Source organism: Microchirus variegatus (assembly GCF_963457635.1).
Source record: "Microchirus variegatus genome assembly, chromosome: 5".
NCBI classification, from domain to species: domain Eukaryota; kingdom Metazoa; phylum Chordata; class Actinopteri; order Pleuronectiformes; family Soleidae; genus Microchirus; species Microchirus variegatus.
In genome coordinates this window covers 27750640-27772346 of record NC_139806.1, presented here as the reverse complement: position 1 = coordinate 27772346, position 21707 = coordinate 27750640, and the positions used below count along the sequence as shown (strand labels likewise).

The window sequence follows — 21707 nt, the reverse complement described above, 5'->3', positions numbered from 1 at the left end:
AACGAGCACTTTTATTTTGAAATTGTATTTAATATCGTCGTAAATGTTTTTTTTGTGATGCAAAAACTTGTTTTCCACTTCACTGGCTCCTCCTTACCAGAGTGGACGTTTACGTTTAAGAATATTTATTGACCCGTCTCCTAAATCTAATATTTACTATGACGTGTGTTGAATAAAGGTTAAATAAAAAATGAAATAAATCCCATAAAGTACTAGTCAGCTGTTTTATTGTGCAGGTTAAATAGTTGCCGTCTACTTCAAGGTATAAAAGAAATGCATAGTTCAAACACACTATGCAAATTCATCCACAGTGAAATCTTCACAGCAACATATCGTACAAAAACACAGGTTCAGCACATTTGTCCCTGCACCACTCCAGCTTTGTCCTCTCCACATCTCAACCACGACAAAGTTCATGTGATGGTTCCATACAACACTTTCTTTTTTTTTACAAAAATACACGAGTAAATTTCCACCTTTTTTGTGTGTTGTTTTTGAAACACAGGTGGAGGACAAACGTTGACGTAGAACACGAATGAGTAAGAAATTTCACACAAAAACAAAAAACAATGTCAAATCATCTATTTTACAAAAAAAAAAATGTGTCAGTAACAATGTGAGGAACGCTGGAACCATCCCACAGTGTTTTCTCAAACTTCAGCCTCTCACCTCACTCCTCACATTTTACAAGGCATCACTCCTCACGCTGGCAATAAAAAACACATGTGAGGGAGTTTATTATGAACAAACTAATATTTTACACAACTGAAAACAGTCCTCCTCTGTACTGCACTGGAAAAAGTTCTTCTTTTCGCTGCTTCGTAGGCCTTGAACGCGTCGTAACTGTCACCATTCATCTTTAGACTGTTTTATTTTGTCATTTAATTCCCCATTTTGAAGTGATATGATGTCCACACCAGACTCCTCTATTAAATGTTGCCATTTTACACATTTCCTTTGCTAACTGTTGGAGATTAACGCACCTTTTAAGGTTTTTTAACTGATCTACACTTCAGAATTGTTCGGTTGGATTATTTTGTTGGACGTCGCTCTTATGACTCTTTTCAGTATCGTCTTAACTCGCTTGGAACCTTGCCAGATTAGGTACTAAGAAAAAGCACCAGGTACCATCGCTAATCATTATATTGCTAAGCTAGCCACTAATGGAAAAGCCGAGTTGAGCCGTGCCAGAACCGTGTCATGGAAAAGCGTCATTAACTGAGTCTAACGATTCATTTACAGCGAAAAACAACTGCTTTCCAAGCCGCTTGCTTGTGTGTTTGTGACGCGGGGTAAAATCACGTCGCGGCAGTTTCATGCAGCCATTGCTATGACAACTCGTTGCCCACGTTAAGGAGGTACGATATATCAATGGAAAAACCATACCAAACTGTGAATATATCATGGAAAAGAGCGATAAATCCGGTTTGTTTTTTTCCACAACTGAATAAGGTCACGTGTCTGATGCTACAAACACGTCTTTAGTGCTAGTGTTCGCTTCAGTTGAATTTTGAGAGTTGTTTCCGTAGTTGCGATCATAACATAGCTTACACTAACGTTGTCAGTCGCGCTACAAAGGCTGTGTTTTTCCACCTTTGAAGGCCGAGATCGTGACACCCCCTCGTCGTACGCAACGTCTGCTAACCCTAAACTGTGTTTAGGAGTCTTCTTACGGCTGGTCGGGCGGGCTGGCGGCCGTGGCCTCGTCGTTGCTGCTGTCCACCTCCTGCTCCATGGGACTGTCCTCGTCCAGCTGCTGGCTGGTGTAGTTGGTGATCTCCAGGAAGCCGCTGGGCTCCACCACCACGTTGGACTGGCTGGAGTCCGGCAGGATGGCGTACTGAGGAATCACCTGCACGTTAGTCACACGAGGTTCCCAGTCAGTCCACTTCTCAGCTGGGAGAGACGCACACTGACGTGCCAGTGAACTGACCACAGGGTTAAAGGGGGAGTTCGGGGTTTGTTTTGAAGTGCGGTGGTGTGAGGTACTGATGGAAACGTATGGAAACGCTTAATTTTCTTGCACCAAAGTCCATTGAGAAAACCAGCGTTTTTACCTTGCGTGGAAACAGGAGCTGCTGGTGTACTGCTGCCTCTTTTCTTACATTTTTACACTTTAAATATGTTATTTTGTCACGTTAGTGTTTGAAATCCTTCGTTTGATTTTATTGAAGTGTTAAAAATGTAAGAAAAGAGGCAGCAGTACACCAGCAGCTCCTGTTTCCATGTGAGCTAAAAACACAGGTTTTTTCTATGGACTTTGGTGCAGGAACACGAGCGGTTTAACAAAGTGACAAAAAACATACTTTTCTCATCAGATAAGGCTGTAAAACATTAGAGATAAAGCTAAAAATGTATTCTTAAGTTATTACAGATTCAAGCAGGTGTAGATTTTATTCGCTGAGGGTTAGATTCCCAAACACTACCCCAGAAATTTCCCAACCTTTTCGTTTCCATCTTTAAAAAGTGTGTGAAAAGTTTGTGAAACACTGGTCTATAACTCAAACTCAGACTGTCAGTACCTCATTCCACCACACCTAAGAAAACAACCCTGAGCTATCCCTTTAAGCGAACACTGATCTCAATGAGAACTTCATCAGTTCGTCTTACCTCGATCACCTCCATGTCGTCTTTGCTGCTCTGAGCGGCGAGGCCCTGCATGCAGCTGAACTGCTGTGGCTTGCCGTGGGAGTGATGCATGGACGCTCCAGAGCTGCTGATGAACTGACCCGAGTCCAGGGTGCCCGACACCGCCTGCACGTCCAGGGATTTACCCAGGGGGCCGCAGTCGCTGGAGGAGTCCACCACCATGGGCTCGGTGCTGGGGTCGATCTCCGCCTCCATCATGGAGATCTTCAGGATGTCCGACACTGAGGGTTTATCTCCAGAGTGTGCAGAGCTGGACTCAGGGACCAGCTTGGCTGCGGCCTCGCCGCTGCTGTACACGGGCGATGAATGGTGGGCGCTGCCGAACGTGATCTTGGTGACGGTGGCGCTCTGTGTGATGATGGGTTGCTGTGGAGACGAAATACAATACACATAAAATACTGTTAATAATTGCGTCCTTAGAAGTTATTCTTCAAGAAATAAAATACACGTTTTGATTTTACATTTTGCTTTATGAGTTATTCTTTGAGAAACAAAATACATGTTTGTATACACACATATATATATGTATACGAACACAGATAGGTGTATATATATGTACATAGATATATCATATATATACATATGTATGTATGCATATATATATATATATATATATATATATATAAATCTATAGGTATATATACACACATGTATACATATAAACATAAACATACATACGTAACAAACAACTAAACTAATTAGTGAGCCAAACATGTACCATAAGGTGTTTGTTTTGATGTTTTGCATTTTCCTCTCTTTTAAAAAAATGTGTTTTACGAGTCTTTGGAGAACATGTGTTCCTGTTTTCCTTTTCTAAAAAAGAAGAAGAACACTGTTTATCGAGCAGATGTTGAAACAAACAAGCAGTTTAATTTGAGTATGACTTCATGCTTGCGCTTCCATTCATGTCGCTGGGTTTAATTTACATCCACATGTGAGAAATATCGACAATTTCATTACAGCGATAAATCTGTGGGATTTTAAGAATATTTTTACGACTACAAAACAATGAAAAAAATGATGTATTAAAAAACTGACTGTGCGAATACTGATAAAAGACAATTTATCTATTTATTTTTTTTGAAATATATTTGAATTCATGTAACTGTAATAGTGTACTTTTTTGTATTTGTCTGACTAAAACATTATTAAAAAAGAAAAATAATGTATTAAATATGTAATTTGACCGATAGATAATGAAACCACAGTGAAGACGGAAAAGAGAAACAGCTGCAGTGTTTCTCCTGTCAGCCTCTTATCAGTCTGACGTCTGTTTCAAGGAAAACATCAGTTATGAAAGTCTTAACGTTTAGTTCACCTCCACAGAGCTGACTGCGTCTTTAAAATCACATTAAAACATGAGAAGAGAAGAATTAAAGTTTTATGTTTGAAAACATGTCAACCGTATGTAAATATTCAGATAGAACGAGAAAGGACTTTTCATTTTATCACGTTTTCATTTATCCAACTGTTCAGTGAGATAATCTATTTCACCTTAAAAATGTCTATCACATGACCATAATTTGGAATGTGTGTGGTGACGTAAAGAGGAAGCTGGTGAAAACCACACATTTAAGACATTTAAGACCTTTTTCAATGCATCTCTGATCAATTATAAGACCTTATATTCATAAAACATGCGTACAATAGCAGGTTCTTTGTAGCAGAGCAATCAGTGCACACAGAAATTGTCTTTCCAAGCCTTAATCCATGATATTTCCAGTCAAAAAACAAAGCGAGAGTGAGGAGGATTTCCAGAGAAAGAGAAAACACCAGTGAAACTCAAGTGGAAGTGAGCAGACGACGATGAACACGACTTTCACATGTGCTCAAGCGGAAGATTCATAGAATTATTCTGCACAACGTTTATTTACACCCTTCATTATCTGTTCATATTCCTCATGTGTGCTCTCATTATATAAACCAGGGTTTCCCCCAGTGTATTATAAGTCTGGCGGGCCTCCAGGCTTAGCGTTGCTTGTTTATTTATTTGAAATATATTTTTTTTTATACACCACGGCTTTTTCTTTACCGGGGAACAAGAGCGCATGCACCCCCAAGTAATCAGCGCAGCGCACGCTTGTCCAGGTGCCGATTGAAACAAGTGTCACGCTATCAAGTGCGTCATTATTACGGTTACATCGTTCTTGTCAATAAAGATGTTATATTTAGGGATGCACCGATAATTTGGCGGTCGAAACACAGCTACAACACGGTGGAACAGCACCTGTTAAATGCTGGAAAGTCTCTGCGCAAAAGTGAAACTTGGCTGCGTGCGGCACAGTTTATGAACTCTCCGCGATGTTCACTCAGATCTCAGATCTGCTCGGATCACCTGCATCTCATCGCGACTGTACTCCATCCTCGTCATAAAGATCATTATTCTTATGTGGGGATAAAACAGGTAGAGAAATGATCCAGTCTGCTTTGGAAGAGACCTCTTGGAGACGCAGGAGCGCAGAACGAGGAACGGCGCAGGAGAGGAAGAAGGGAACAGCGCAGGGGCGGTGCGCAGAAATAAAAGAGCCGTTTGTCTGCACCAGATGAGGCAGATTATTTTACTTTTAAATGTAACCATTGCATGGCTTGTTTTAAGATTCACTGGCTGATTACTTAATTAATATTTAACTTAAGTGAAAAAAATGTATATTATTTATTTAATTTCAAGAGTCTCTTTTTGTAAGACTCTATAGTTGGTGTTTAAGTATTGTTAATAAATGTATTACAATAACACATAATAGTCATAATTAAACATTTCCAGTGCTTTTAATTATTTATTTATTTTTTACAAAAACGCCATGGGCCGCCGGTGGGCCCGAGAGATACCACCGGGCTTAGACGGTTTTCTGGGGGAAACCCTGATAAACAATCAAAATAACAATGTCTAAATGAACAAATTCTTCACAAAGATTTCCAAAAATACACAGAAAGCTGAGTTTGCCGTAATTTTAAGACGTTAAAAGCCAGATTTCAGGCTGACTAATGCAGTTTCAGGTTGTGACTCACCTGGCTCGCGTTGGTCTTGTCAGTGCTGACAGGGTGATGCGCCTGCAGAGGAGGAGGGTGGGACATGGCCGTGTGCAGTGGTCGGTGGTGAGACGTGGGCGCCTGCTGGAGCTTCGGGAGCTGCGGCGTCACCAGGTGCTTGGGCGGCGGCGTCGCCGGGGCGACGACCTTTAACCCCGGCTGGGCCGGCGCGGTCACTGCTCTGTCTTTGAGAAGCGGGGTCAAAGTCTGCGGTTTCGGCTGACTCTGCTCTCGTAGTTTGGGGAGTTTCTTGGTCAGAGGAGGAGTGGAGGACGAGGACGGCTGACTCAGCTGAGGTTTGCTCTGCAGTTGAGGTGGAGGCGGTGGTGGCGGCAGTGGTGGAGGTGTTGCCTGTGTGGTGGTGGAGGTGTGACGGCTCGACTCGGCCTCAGACTGGCTCAGAGGAGGTGGCGGTGGCTGTGGCTGCGGCTGCTGCTGCTGAGCGCCTGCAGAGAGGGAGGTCTGCTTCACAGACTCTGTGGTCGGCTGCGTGGATCGGTAGAACAAACCTGTCTGAGGGTCTAAGGTGTCGCCCTCCAGCTCGCTGACCTCCACCACAGGTTTACTGTGACTGTCAGACGCCTGCTACAGAGAGTCAGAGAGAGACGAGTGATGAGGAGAGAGCAACAGACGCAACATTACCACATTATTATATATGATCATTTACTGATGTGTCTGCATTTCAGAGTTTGTAAAGATGAATATTGTTTTTTTGTTTTTTTTAAAGGAGAAAAGCAATGCAATAAATAACTTCTTTAATTATTATTAATTTTTAATTTTAGGGAAAATTGGATTTCTTCACATAATAAGAATACTAATTTTATATAATAGATATTTGATATGAAATAGTAGATAAAACAGCTGGTAAATAATGAGTGAATTTAAAAGAGTAATTGTTGAAATGTGCATGTGGAGCTTCATTTCAATGACTCGACATAAGACTGTTAAAGACTATAGAGAATGATTATAGACTAGATAAATATATATATGTGTGTGTGTCTAAAAACATAAAAGCAGAAATAAATAAATACAGGAATAAATGACAAACTAAATATCATTTGTTGATGAAAAAGGCCGTTCTACGTGCATTTATTCAGTTACTTCTATTTTACTCATCTATTTTTATGTCTATATTTCTGCATGAACTAATTTATACATATATATATATTTCAACATTAGTTGTTTCATTTATTTTTATCTTTCGGCTTTTGTGCAAAGCGAAAATTCATAAAAAATATGGCGAAAGTACAAATAAATCTATAGATGCATAAATTTAAAAAAAGTAGCACTATATATGAATGAATTAATAAATAATTGCATTTTTTAAAATGTATTTATTATTATTTGTTAGATTTATTTGAAATGATGTCCTCACCACGTGGCTGTGACCGTGTGAAGCGGCAGCGGCGGACGAGACGACCACGACGGCCACCGCCGCCGCTTTGAAGCCGTCGCCCTCCGAGGACACGCCCACTCTGCTGACTTTACCTGGCAACGGGGGGGGGGGGGGGGGGGGAAATCACATGAAGTCACATGATCAGAGTGAACAAAGATGTTTGAGGTTTCCACTGAAGCCGTGAACTTCCAGACCAATGAGGAAGTGACAGAGCGGAGAGTCTGTACCTGCTGTGGTGAACTGGCTGCTGGGTTCGGCCTCTGACGTGGACGGGCGGGGAGACTCCGGGCTGGGCTTCTTCTCCTGGGACAGCTGGATGGGCACGGCCAGCTGGCTCAGGTCGATGGTGTGCTGCCTTGGTTTGGACTCGGCCTTCTCCTTCACTGCAGGGAGCAACAACAACAAGGCTCAAATTCACTCCAATCACATTTAAAAACAACTCAGTCGCCCAACGTGCTAACGCATGAATCATTAAATTAACCCCAGAACACCAAATAAATGTATGTGATTTTCATGAAAACCAAGTTTTCATCTTCATTATTTTTTGTTTTTTAGAAATGTTTTGTTCCCAAATTTCTAATTTTCCAGTAATTTTGGAGCATTTTTATATGGTTCTCTCATGATGCTTTTCTTTCATTTTGTTAGACATGACACAGTTTAAAATAAAAGAACACTACTGAAATGTGTCATGTATTGTCATGTTTTGATATATTTTGATGACAAGTACTTTTTATTGGGTGTATTTATTATCTCGGGTAAAAATCACAGGCGTTAGCGATGGTGTTTTGAATTTGAGCAATAGTGTTCTCGGGTTAAACCAATGTCATTTTATATCAATTATTGTCTAAATCTATGCACATCTTATTCTATGACAGATCTTCACAAATATAACACAATCGTCATTTTAACCATGTTTTTCAAATGAAAATGAGAATAATAATGATAAAATATAATATAATATAAGTGTAACCAAAAATGCCCGTGCACAAAATGCAGATTTCAACTTAAGATAATAAGCTCAGGTTTATAAGCAGTAAGCCAGAGGTGTCAAACGTGCGGCCTCACCACATAATAAAGTTATTTCTGTACGTTTTTTAATTGAATAGAGTCATTTTTCATCATTAAAATGTTTATATTGTAAACTGTTTTTATCATTCCATATCAAAATAAACTATAATACCATCAGAAATAGTATTATTTCATATCTTCATCTCCAAAAGTTTGACTTTTTTTTAATGAGTAAAACAATTGAGTTCCTTCTTAGTAAAAAAAACAAAACATACCAAGGTACAGTTTTCTGGGGAAAAACATGTTCACATAAACAGTCGACCAAGAAATGAAAGGATGATGCGAGTTGAGTCAGTGGAAGGCTTTTGATTTGAAACATCTGTGCAGGAAATGCTTACATTTTTGACAGTTTTTTCTAAGTGGAGCCAGAAGTGGAAATCAAATGTGCCTGAGAAGAATATTAGTAACTGCTGACTCAAAATCACAGAGAAATGAGTCGGACATGACTGTTGCAAAAACAACAGATGTTTCCATGGTGTGTAAATATAACAAAAATAGGGATTATTTCAGGTGATGAAATGAAGACTAAATCCCATTTCTCTCCATAATTTCAATCTCAAAATAATGAGACCATTTGCAGGTTTCTTGCACTCTAATTCATCTCTGACTGTTTACTCATTAGTCAAAAGGATGAAAAGAAGACTTAATTATGAGGTAAACTGTTGAAAAAGTATCTGCTCGGAGCCTGACAATGTGGTTCATGTCCACGTGACTTAGAACAGCTGTGTACTCGACATGTGATTTTCCAACAACAACAACACACACACACACACAGGGCTCACCGCTCGTCTGCTGCAGCTCCAGCAGGGCTTTGATGGTGGATGTGGCTGACTGGGATTCCCCCACAGAAACCTCCTGATAGATGATAGTGGGACTCGACTCCACGGACACTTCCTGCTCGGTCCAATCCTGCTCTCTGGTGGACAACACATGCACTACAGGCTGCGCTTCTGGAGAACGGTGGAAACAATGTCCGAAATAGATTAGTGTTTGTTGATTTCCGTTGCCTGTTGATGCACAAGTTATTGGTCTGCTGCGTCTGAAAAAAGCCTTTGACAGGCAGGACTATCAGACCTGACTGAGGGAGCGCTTGTGTGTATACAGCAGTAGAGCAGGGACAGGTGGGGACAAAAATATTTTTAAACGACTGGGAATTTTGAGCAAAGTTCTGGAAATTTTCAGTCAAACTTGATGTGTGTTGAAGAGCATATGAAGCCTTGAAAAACATGTAAAACAACAATGTTCACACTTAAAAGTGAGTGTACACTTTCAATGTCTTCAATTTTATATTATCCGCAGCACATAAATACCTTGTGAAGCCTCACTGGCTAAGCTGCTCGCCTCTGCGAAGGCTTTGACTTCGTCCTTGGCGGAGCCGTCCAAGCCCGACGTCACATCAGCAGAGCGGGTCACCTGCTGCAGCGTCTCCGTGACCAGCTGCCTGGTCTGCTCGCTCATCACCGCTGCCTGGAACACTGGCTTAGGCTTGATGAGAACCTGAAAAACACAAAAAAACAAAACAAATGTCGAGATAATGTGTATTTATCACAACTTTACCATAAAACACCAGCCACAATTTGAATAAATGTGAAAAATGTGGATTGAACATTTGAAAGAACAGGGCATTCTTTTGGTTTTACAGCTTTGCTTTTTGATTATTGATTGTGACAATAAGTATATTAAAGTTCCGCTTCAAGCCCTGTTCAATTTGTCTGTTTTTGTTTTCGTTTTTTTTTGTATGGTTCAAACAACATACACGAATACAAATAATGAAATAATGACAAATTATTCAGTCAAAGTCGGCACATCACACATCACTGGTGCCCTGAGCGAGACACCTGTCAGGTTTGAAGCCCATCGACTAAACCATTGGACAGTTATGTGATGAACAGTCAGAGTGACAGAACCAAAAAATGCATTCAATGACCCTGTTAAATGTCATCATTTCTGCAGAATCCACGGTGTTGCACTTGAAGGAGTGGCTTCAAAACACATTAAAAAAAAATCCAGTAAGTTAATGCAGTTTTTCATCTACATAGTAGTTTTTCAATCAAATTATAATTTCTATTTCCTCATAATCTCGTCTTCAAAAGGTTTACTTATTATTCTTAGATAAGAATCGAGTCATAAGACGTACGAGTCATATTTCAGTCTGTTTCATTTTGTCATATTACAGCTTCCTTATTTACATGTTCAATCAGTAGCTCAAATAATCTCAGAAAGCTTGTATTGAAAAATATTAAGGCGACAGGAAATAAACCTTTTCTGATAGTGTGTGCCAATTCTCGTCACTGGAAACTGTGATATCTGTCTGACCTGCTTTGTGGTTTGTTGATGATGAAACTCACAGTGGGTGCATTCACTCACTCACTGTACATGAATGCTATGCAAACCTTGCCGAGTCACCTCGGGCCTCGACTCTCCCACGACGACTTAAAAACAAAAGGCTGAATTCAAACTAAATTTAGATGGAAACAATCACACACTGTTTGTGTTATTTGCTGGAGTAAATAAATGCCATGTCCTCATGACTGTGACCTTCATAGAGGAAACATGATACGTGGACGACTGCTGCAACAACCACTCGTCATCGCTTTGGAACTTGAAACCGTCGAGAAACATGACGGAATTCACCCTCGACAACGAGTGTTTAAGACAGAAATACTGCAGTAACAGTGATGTTCGAAAAAACCAACAACAATTTCTATTGAAGTTATCACTCCTGGGTTTTATCCTCAAATATAAACAGAAGAAAAAAAATCCCCAGGTATAAAAATAAAATTTTAAAAAATCCCATCGTGTTTGACTTACACCTGCACACAATGACAGCATTTGTCTCTGATCAAACAGCAACGGTAACAAGGGTTTGGGACTTTCCCCGCGTCGCCATGGTGCTCACTTATCACTTATTTGTTGACGTCAAATTCAAGGACTTCCCAGGATAAATTCCCTCAAATTCAAGGACTGGATGTGCCGATTGTGCTGAAGATGGGAGGCTGGGAAGTCAGTCTTTGTTACTGTGTTTGGTCGTCATTTGCTCTCTTTGCTGAACTTTACTCGCTCATTGTTCTGCACGGAACCTCACGTCAACGGTGATGAGAGAGCCGCTCGTGATTAGGACTCCACGTTTGTTCTGCGTAGGCCTAGAGTCTATGTACAACTTCACTTTTTTCTTGCACAAATGTCAATTTAGTAGAGCTGGAACAATTAACAGATTCACCGATTATTTATCGTCAACTATTTTGATAATCGATTCATCGGTTTGAAGCTTTTTTTTTCATGATTAAAACAAGATTTCTGATCGCTTTAGCTTCTTAAATGTGAATTTAAATTTTTAATTTTCTTGGTTTCTTTGCTCCACATAAAGAAATCATTAAAACTGAATCATTTCGGTTTGTGGAAAAAACAAGACACTCGTCATTTCCACGTTTGACTGATCTATGTTTTTTTTTTTTAAACATTTTCTGTTGCAGCTATACTATTTAGGGCTATTTTTTCCACAATTCACAAACTTTCAAGTATTTCAAGGACCTGTGGGAACCCTGTCAGTCCATTCCTACTGAAAAGCTAACAAAACAAGAATTAAATCACAGAAAAATCCAGGCAAAACCTGTGCTCAACGTCTATGATATATCAGTTAAAATTTGTTTTTTTTTTTTTTTTAAAAAACAATTAAAACAAGATTTCTGATTTTACAGCATCGTAAATGTGAATATTTTCTGGTTTCCATAAAATAATGAAATCAGTACAAACCAAACAAATCTATGGACAAAACAAAGACATTTGTGAAAAGAAAATAGAAAGAAGAATTACTTCTGGTTAAATGTCACATATGAGCAACATGATCACGCTGCAGCACGAGGCAAAAAATAGAGCTGATTGTTTTCACTTCATTGATTCATAGACTCGGTTTACACTCATTTCTATCTCTGAATGAGGGAAGTCAAGGGGAGGAAGAGGAAAAAGGTCAACATTAAAGCCCCTGTTTAAATTCTACTCAGCCAATACAAGCAGGGGATTTCTCTTTTCTGTATAAAGTCATGTATTAAATGACAAACTTCTCTGGAAAACTATCTCAGTGCAGAAGTCACCGAATTATGACGGTAGAACTAATTTAAATAAAGAAAAGACACAGTTTTCCCTTTAAATGTACCTGACAAGCGTCACTCAAAAGGTCATATGATTATTGGACTGTGTGTTAAACCAAGCAACATTTATATTGATGTAAATTATATAAATGTTAGATTATGTTCTCGATTAATCGTTTGGTCCATAAAATGTTAAAAAACGTCGATCAGTGTTTGTCAAACGTTGAAATGACGATGTTCTCGAATGCCTTGTTTTTGTCCACAAACCAAAATGATTCAGTTTTAATGATTTCTTTGTTGCGTGGAGCAAAGAAACAAAGAAAAGATTCACAAGATGCTAAAACAATCAGATATCTTGTTTTAATCATGAAAACAAGCTTCAAACCGATGAATCGATTATCAAAATAGTTGTCTCAGCTAAAATAGTTCATTTTAAGAACTATTTTATTCTGTATTTATCTCTTTTAGTCCTCTACGAAAGAAGGTACATTCAACAATATTCCGTGGTGGATTTGGTCCTAATGTGACCTGGAGTGTGAACATAACTTACTTTTTAACACAGATAATTTAGTTGTCTATTAGAGACCCAGTTTCACACATCACCACCAAAATCTCATCACTTCTTCTTTGGACAAAAAACTACATCGACAGATAATGTAATCAAAATCGGAGAAGAAACTTTTCCCACCTGCGTCTTGCCCTGCTGACCGTAGACGATCTTGGTGGGGATGATCTTGGTGGCGGTGGACTGGGCTCCGGCGCTCAGGCCTTTGGGCTGCGTGACGATCATCTTGGTGATGGGCCTGGAGGCGGTGATGATGGCGGGTTTGGCGCCCTGGATGGCCTGTAGGCTCTTCTCACCCTGAGGAACAGCAACATACTGTTTTTAGAGATAGATAGGAAATAGTGTGAATTTAAAAACATAGAAAAACATCAATGTGCATACAACAAAACAAAGGGATTCAAGTCAATAAGCAGTAACGTGCAGTTAATAACTCTAATATTCTTTTTAAGTCACTGAATTTAGTACATTTCATGAATAATTGAACAGTTGAATGTAAAGTTTGAGTCTTTGGCGACACCAAGTGGCCAAATGAAGAAATAGACAATGTCTGACATCTCATCTCATCAATTTAAATTTTAACAAATCTACATTTACTGCAATATATTAAATACAAAGGAGATTTTAAGCACTAAATATGGTTAAAACATAATGTGTCAATGTCCAGTGTTGGCGTTAAACTGACCCCAGCATTCAAAAGCGTGGTGACCACGTTCTTGCCGGGGAGTCCTTGGATGGTCGCTCCTTTGCCCGTCGTTTTCTGAACCACGATGACGTTGGGCTTGGAGGTCATTGGGATGGTGGTGATCTTCGTCGTGGTTCCTTTTAGCAGAGCAGAGACAAATATATCAATGAACTGATCCTCACAAACAAACGTCTATGGAGAACTTTTACTCACCAGACACGATGTTGCTGCTGATGATTTTCCCGCCCAGAGTGGCCAGCGACTTGGGAACGACGGTGATGATGCTGCCACTGGTCGTCTTCACATACGTGGTCCCTCCACTGGTGGCTGATATTCTTGCTCCGATGTTGGGGCTGACTGTGGGTCTGGTGTAGGTGGCCTGAGTCGCTGCAGACACAGATGTAGATTTACAACATATTTGTGGTGTGTTTGAATGGTCACAGCTGGTTAAATGGCTCTACAGCACCCCCTAGAGTATTTCAATCCAACAGCCCACGCAGCTGCTTTCATCAACACAGGGTTTTGTCTAACCCCAAATTTTGCACACATATCTATCAGGACGACATCTACAAAAAACTCTCTTGGAACCATGACCCAAAGCTGACAGGAGGGCGGCCATTTTGAATCACAGTTCCCGTTTTTGTACGATTTGGCCCATTTTTCACGAGTCGTACTTTTGCAAACTCCTACAGGGTTAATTTGATCCACATCAAAGTTGGTGTTACAATTTTTTTACAGTACTTTTCTAACACTGCTTTAGCTAAACAGGTTTTATTGAATGTTGAGTGCTTCCAATACAGCTTACTTAGTTTTTACAGCATTTTGCAGCATAACAGTTTGCTTGAAAGGTTTTTAACTTGGAAAGTGACTTCCTAAGAGCATCACTGGGTGCGGCGCCGACTTTGACACAGTTTGGATAAGAAATGCAAGCGATGTCAGTAGAAAAGCAACAGATATAAAACCTAAAAAACCCTAATTGACAGGCTTCACACACTTGGCATGTGGCCTACGAACGGCACCACCGTGCGTTATCAATTTCTACCGATATCTCTTGCATTTTTTGTCTGAACGACGTCAAAGTTGGCACTGGACACACCAAACTGTGTGTAGATCGTCTCTCTGTTGGCACGACGATGTCTTTGGGCTTGTTTGCCGATATTATATCTGTCACATTTCTACCACAGTGGTGCCTTTTGTGCCAAGTCTGAACAGTTATGTAATTGCAGGACAGACATTCAGACGGGGGGGCATGTGACTTTCATCATCGGGATGCTTCATTTTACATCAAAGGGTTTTACAAACTCTACTATGATGTCTTTGTATTTGAGAGATAATGAGCCACGAAACTACATTACTGCAGAAAAACGTCACAAATCGAGGCTTGAACTGACTCGGCATCGCGTGCGTTGCATTGGATACGCATAAAAAACAAAGCATCACGCAATTTTTGTGAAACATTTCCAATGGGAAATCGTCGCAATGGGAATCCCCAAGCAACAGAATCCACTCGTGAAGTGACCGCTTCGTAACAGGTACAGAATCCAACACTTACACTACTACAGATTAGATTTCAGTTGACCCACCTGTGGGCTGAGTGACCAGCTTGGTGGTCATGATGGCTCCGTTGCTACTGACGACCATGATGGGCGAGGAGCTGCTGCTGGACAGAGCCACAGATGAAGGCTTGGGCAGGATCTTGCTGGGCTGCACCTGCTGAGTGATGATCTTCACTCCTACACACAAACACTTATTCAGGAACAAAACACACATCTATGAGAGAAACATAATCAGAAGTAAAGGTGTCCCTACCAGACTCTTGTTTGATCTGAATGGTGGGTTTGGCTCCTGGCGAGGTGGTGCTTGCCTGAGCCTGACCGACACAGTGGCCTCCTAAAGGCGAGCCCTGCTGCAGCTGTTTGGGCGACTGCTGTTTGGGGAACTGGGCCAGGATCTGAGTGGGCGAACCTGCCATGGTCTTCGGAGTGGGTAGCCTGGTCGAGGCGACTTTCATGGCAGCCGACGCAGCACCTGCAACGGCGAATACTGAGGCTTTAAAGTAGGAGTGGCTTGATATCACTTCTTTAAAAAGACAAAGCGGTTAACACCACATTTGTGCTGATGAATTAACCGCCTAGAGCAATTTTAAGCTATTTTTAAGTTAGCCTGCAACATGACTCAGCTAAAATGCTGTTGTTGATGAAGCATGCTAGGATGTTTGGATTGTACTGGATTTTTAAGGATACCAAGTGATACTACTTTAAGGACGGCAGAAAAAAACATATCTGCCCTATGTTGAGGTGGTAAAAGTCATTAAAGTGGTGTTTCCATCTCAAAAACGAACTCCAAAAAGAAAATCAAGTTAGTCTCTAAATGGAAAAAGGTCCAGTGTGAAGGACTTAATTACAACTTATGAGACTGAAGAGTGTAACAAAACCACAACCAAGTACAATTAAAGTTCTTATTTTAGGCTACAAAAACACAACAATTTTACTTGTAAGCAATTATACTTACAGTAGTATGTGTAGTATATTCAATTTCTAGCAGCAACTCCTCCTAAAAGTTACACACTACACCTTTAAGATTTAAATATTCATGTGTAAATGAACCTACATGATGCAACAGTTGACATGACGACAGAGGGAGACGAGGAGACCACCGACGTCACGGCGACCGTGTTGGGGATGGTGGAAGGGCTGGAGCTGGCTGGAAACACCACCGTCTGCTTGTGAGTGGGCGCGGTCAGCATGGAGGAGGAGCCCACCTTGGACAGGGCGGCGTGGTTGTGGGAGTGCGACTTGGACAGGATGTTGGGCACGAAGTTTGAGCTCGGCGAAGTCGTGACGATGATCACCTGATGACAAAATAGACGTTATTAGACGGTGAGCGCAGAGACAGAGCGTGTTTTAATATGAGGGAGAGTGGTGGTCACCTTCTGCGTGGTGGTGTTGGTGGTCTGGATGGTGGGCTTGGTGAAGGTGATCTTGACGGGCGACAGGTGAGGCGGCAGGGAATTGGCGATGCTCTGCATGATGTTGCTCATCTTGGGGCTGCTGCTCACCGGCATCGTGATGTTCTTGGACACCGGCGGAGGAAGCTTGGTCACCTCCTTCAGCATCACCGGAGACGAACTGGACGAGCTAGTCCGCCGGCGTTTACGAGGTTTCTCGTCCTCGTCGGAGCAACTCACACCTGCAGGGAAATGGTAACATCGTTTTTAAGAGCACTATTCACACAGTAGTCATTTAATTTACACTACTGTTCAAAAGTTTGGAGTCACTAAGAAATGTCCTTATTTTTTGAAGGAAAAGCACTTTTTTTCCAATTAATAACAAATTTTGAGAAACAAATACAATTTTGAGAAAAATAAATAACATTTTGAGAAACATTTTTTGACATTTTGGGAAAAAAATGTTCAATGAATATAACACATTTTGATAACATTTTGAGGGAACAAAAAAACAAATTTGAGAAAAAATTAAAATTGAGAAAAGAAATGTACAAAAAAAAGAAAAAAAGTAAAGATAAATGGGAGAAAAATTAGAAACATTTTGAGAAAAAATTTAAAAATTTTGAGAAATTTTTTTTTAATTTTGAGGGAAAAAAAAATACATTTTTTAAAATGTACTTATTTTTTGAAGGAAAGGCACTTATTTTCAATGAATATAACACATTTTGAGAAAGAAATTAAAATATTGAGGGAAATAATTGAGAACATCATTATTTCAAGGTTTGGTTCGAAAACAAGTTGGAAAACAACAATTAAAAATGAAAAATATTCAAATAGAAAACTGTACAGAGCTTAAAAAAATTAAAATTAAAATTAAAAAAACTTTCCTCAAATCTTCTAAGAGTCTGACAGAGTCTGTCCTGAAATTGTAAAATAATAAAATTTAAGCTCTCTCTCAGTATTTGTACATTTCTCTTTTTTTGAATTCAGTAAAATGGCTGATTCCTTTATTTTAATTTCCATATAACAGTAACATTCTCACAAACATCACTTCATATGAAAATAGGTTACGTGTAATTATTGTTTAGTAACAAAAATGGAGTGCCTGGATTAAAACTCACTCTTCACATAGACGGTGCTCCCACTGGGCAACACCACCACGTTAGACGATGGACTTGGCGGCCGCGGGGATTTCACCGTCGCTCCCACAGTGCCGGTGGTGGACGTCGCGCTGGTGGAGGTGCACGTGGTGCTCGTGTAGGAGTAACACACAACCACTGCGGGGGCAGAAAATTTAAAACGTGTTATTTAAAACCCTTCAAATCAGACTCAATTTAAGAAAAAGAGACTTTCTGTGCTCACTCACCTTCTTTGTTTCCCGTCTCGGCCGGCAAAGGAAGGGACGCGTTCTGATTGGCCGTGGCGCTGGCCACGGCGTTAGCGGTGACAGTAAAAGCTGTCTGAGGAACCAGCCTCGGCAGCAGGGGAACGAGCCGGCGTCCTTCGATGGACCATTCGGATGAGCTGTTGGGGCCGGACATGCTGAACAAAACAAACAACATTTACATTTACGATTTACTGGACGTTACAAACAAACTTCAGTTATTAACTCACTGATATGCAATGGTGGTGAGGCGTTCATCGTTCACAGCCCTGCGGACTTCAGCGCGATGGCGCTCAGTTGAGATACTGAGAGTAAAGAAAGAAGAAATTGAGAAAAATGTTCCTCTAAATAATTACGTTTGTGCCTGCTGATGAGCTGATCATTTGAATCAGGTGTGTTGGAGCAGGGAAACACACTAAACCCTATTAGAGAGTAAATATTACGAAGACAAATACCCAAGGATTTTCGTGAGTTCGGCCAAGAGGTCCTTCTTGTCCTTTGTCAGGTCTCCTTGAGCTCGCAAGGCGCTTATAACCCCAGCGTAAGCCTCCAGCTCTGGAAGATATAGGAACACACGTCAAAGGATGAGCCAGTACAATCCTGAAACAAGCTTTCAGCTTGTTAAATGTGAATATATTCAGGTTTCTCTGCTCCATACAACTCTGACTTTTGAGATCATCATTAATTCAAGGTTTGGGAAACACAGATAAATGTATTTTAATATTTTCTGAAAATAACCGATCGTTGACTGATCATTTCTTTCCTACAAATGTGATTCAGCGTCTTTAACCACAACCAAAAGTCGACTCTTACCCAGTTTACGCAGAATTCTCTTGCACTCATCCCTGCCCAGGTCAAGGATGGTGGGCCATACCACTGGCATGGTACCAGTCAGGACTGGTTTCTCCAGCTGAATCATGGGCTAAGTGGAGAGACGACAATAAGTTTCTCTTAAAACCACACTGCTGCTTTTGCTTCCCCCTTCTATACACCACACCATATGTTTTCCAAACGTACTATGTATTATTATCACTATTATCACTATTTTCACAGTTTTATAAATATGGGATCTTCTTTTTCTTCTCTATTTCACAGCTCGAATCATTTAGTTTTTTCTGAGTCTGATTAAATGATTAAGATGCAAGTCTTTAACTAATAAAATGTCAAAATTATCTGGTTACAGGTTCTGTGAATGTCTTACTTTCTCCGTTATGTTGAATGAGAATAATAAGTCTTGAATATTTGCAGACAAACCCAGACATGTTTAGTTGTAAGTGCAATTTTTGCATTTTGGGACAGTGTTCACGCTTATTGACAGTGAAAAAGATTTTTCTTGCAGAAAATGCAATATATCAATAAAACCAGATGTATGCAGTTAGGTTATGATGACATGCCCCTTGATAACCTGTGCAGCTGTCAGTTAGCATTAAAAACTACAAATATGTCTACTTTGTCAATTGTGGCTCAAAATGGCATTCTGGGGTCCTTAAAACATAAATTCATACCTTTAGGTGATTGTACCTTTTATAAAGAAAAAGAGTATAATCATTTTATTTTAAATTTCTAAATTGTACATACTGGACATTTATCCAGTGACAGCACCGCCCACCACTGGACATCTCAACAACTACAAATACTGGGGGAAAAATGGCCAAACCCCCCCATCACACACAGAGAGGAAAAACTAGATTTTATTTAATTCAGCTGCTACTAAGAGAAATATATATAAGCGGAATATAAGAGGAGGTCCTAGCGTTGATAAATTCATTTACATTTGTGACCTGTGTTCGATATTTGAGGGCGAGCAAAGGAAACATTTAGTTTGTGTATTTTCTGGTCAGATTCTGTTGGTACAACGGGAAACGGAACGTCCTGCTGGGTGTAGACTTTCATTTCACCGCCCCATCATCACCATCCACGGGCGACTTCATTAAAACACGACCACAGTGACAGTTGTCATGCCAGGGTTAATTTTCAGGCGAACATGTCGTATTTTAGTTTCACTACACACTGCAAACCTCAGCGAAGGATGATGTTAGCTTAGCCACCTAGCCGCTCCAATAAATGTCTTACCATCTGTTAGCAGGATAACTTCAAGGCCTCGGCGAATCCCACATCCACACAAACATGCCCGAGCACGACACGCTCCGCTAAGCTACCGCATGTTCTACCTGTTATGCAATAACCGTCGGTAAAAAGCAAACAAATTTAACCGTTTAAATGACAGATTTCGTCCAAAGATGTTCCAATGTTTATATCTGTCTGCTAACCAGCTACGCTTGGTCTGTGGATGAACGGATTTCTTCTTCTCCGCGTCAAATGTGAGGGGAACAGATGCAGCGGTGTTTGCGTGCTGCCACCAATCGGCACTATCGAGAATTACAACTTTACAAAAACATAACCATGAGATATTATTTCATAATTATGAGATTAGTATGATATACTTAGTCAAAATAAGGAGATACAAAGTCATAACAATGAGATACTATCTCATAAAAATGAGATACTTAGTCATAATATTGAAATACTAAGTCATAATAATGAGATACTAAGTCATATTAATTAAATACTAGGTCATAATAATTAAATACTATGTCATAATAATGAGATACTTAGTCATAAAACATACATGTCATGGTTATAAAATATAACCATGAGATATTATTACATAAGAATGAGATTATTATGATATACTAAGTCATAATAATCTCATACTTAGTCATAATAATTAAATACTAAGTCATAATAATTAAATACACAGTCGTAATAATTAAATACTACATCATAATAATGAAATAATAAGTAATAATAATGAGATACTAAGTCATAATAATGAGATATTAAGTCATAAAACATACATGTCATGGTTATAAAATATAACCATGATATATTATTACATAAGTATGAGATTATTATGATATACTAAGTCATAATAATGAAATAATAAGTAATAATAATGAGATACTAAGTCATAATAATTAAATACTATGTCATAGTAATTAAATACTAAGACATAATAATTCAATACTAAGTCATAATAATGAGATACTACATTATAATAATGAGATACTAGTCATAATAATTCAATACTAAGTCATAATAGTTGAATACTGAGTCATAATAATGAGATACTTAGTCAAAATAATGTGATACTAAGTCGTAATAATGAGATACTAAGTCATAATAATGAGATACTAGTCATAATAATTCAATACTAAGTCATAATAGTTGAAAACTAAGTCATAATAATGAGATACTTAGTCAAAATAATGTGATACTAAGTCGTAATAATGAGATACTAAGTCATAATAATTAAATACTAAGTCATAATAATGAGATAGTAGTCATAATAATGAAATACCAAGTCATAATAGTTGAATACTGAGTCATAATAATGAGATACTAAGTCATAATAATGAGATAGTTAGTCAAAATAATGAGATACTAAGTCGTAATTATGAGATATTAAGTGATAATAATTAAATTCTAAGTCATAATAATTCAATACCAATCATAAAAATGAGATACTAAGTCTATTAAGTTGGGGAAACGGGCTTCTGTATATTTTACCAGTCATGTATTATTAAAATACTAATTGTGTACACTTTAAATGCCTGGAATTAATTAATTTTTTACTTTTATTTGTTAGTAATTAGTCGCTACATGATGCACATTTTATATTTTCTCTTGTGGTGATTTATATCATGATTTCGGTCCCCTTACAGAAAGTTTGGGTAGAGTGCTGATATAATACACCTTTATTATTCTGAAATTCATTATGTTCCTAGAAATTATTTAAAAATTGTGCTGTTGTTGCGACTTTTCAACAACTATTTCAAAGTTTTGGGAAATACGAGGAGAACGTGAACGCAACGGGGTGGAAGGTGGGTTTTCCTCCTTT

The 21707-nt window shown here is 39.3% G+C and overlaps 1 protein-coding gene across 1 annotated transcript; it reads right to left on the bottom strand.

Moving 5' to 3' along the window:
* Window positions 1-374: 374 nt before the first annotated feature.
* Window positions 375-20019, bottom strand: emsy (EMSY transcriptional repressor, BRCA2 interacting). Its single transcript, XM_083890503.1, has 20 exons — window positions 19880-20019; window positions 18620-18728; window positions 18262-18361; window positions 18037-18111; window positions 17789-17964; window positions 17544-17699; window positions 16405-16664; window positions 16086-16326; window positions 15285-15503; window positions 15059-15208; window positions 13689-13862; window positions 13476-13612; window positions 12917-13090; window positions 9451-9637; window positions 8923-9090; window positions 7300-7455; window positions 7052-7164; window positions 5656-6261; window positions 2611-3015; window positions 375-1852 (listed from the first exon to the last, which is right to left on the bottom strand). Exons 1-20 carry the CDS (start codon window positions 19880-19882, stop codon window positions 1670-1672), a joined length of 3792 nt encoding a protein of 1263 aa, XP_083746629.1. The 5' UTR covers window positions 19883-20019; the 3' UTR covers window positions 375-1669.
* Window positions 20020-21707: the final 1688 nt, after the last annotated feature.

Bases quoted from the DNA above. Each gene is read 5' to 3' on its own strand.
- emsy (XM_083890503.1), bottom strand. The intron at 18,112-18,261 runs GTATTTGTCTTC...CTTTACTCTCAG, and splicing joins GAACTCACGAAAATCCTTGG to TATCTCAACTGAGCGCCATC. The intron at 13,091-13,475 runs GTCAGTTTAACG...GCTGTTCCTCAG, and splicing joins CCACGCTTTTGAATGCTGGG to GGTGAGAAGAGCCTACAGGC.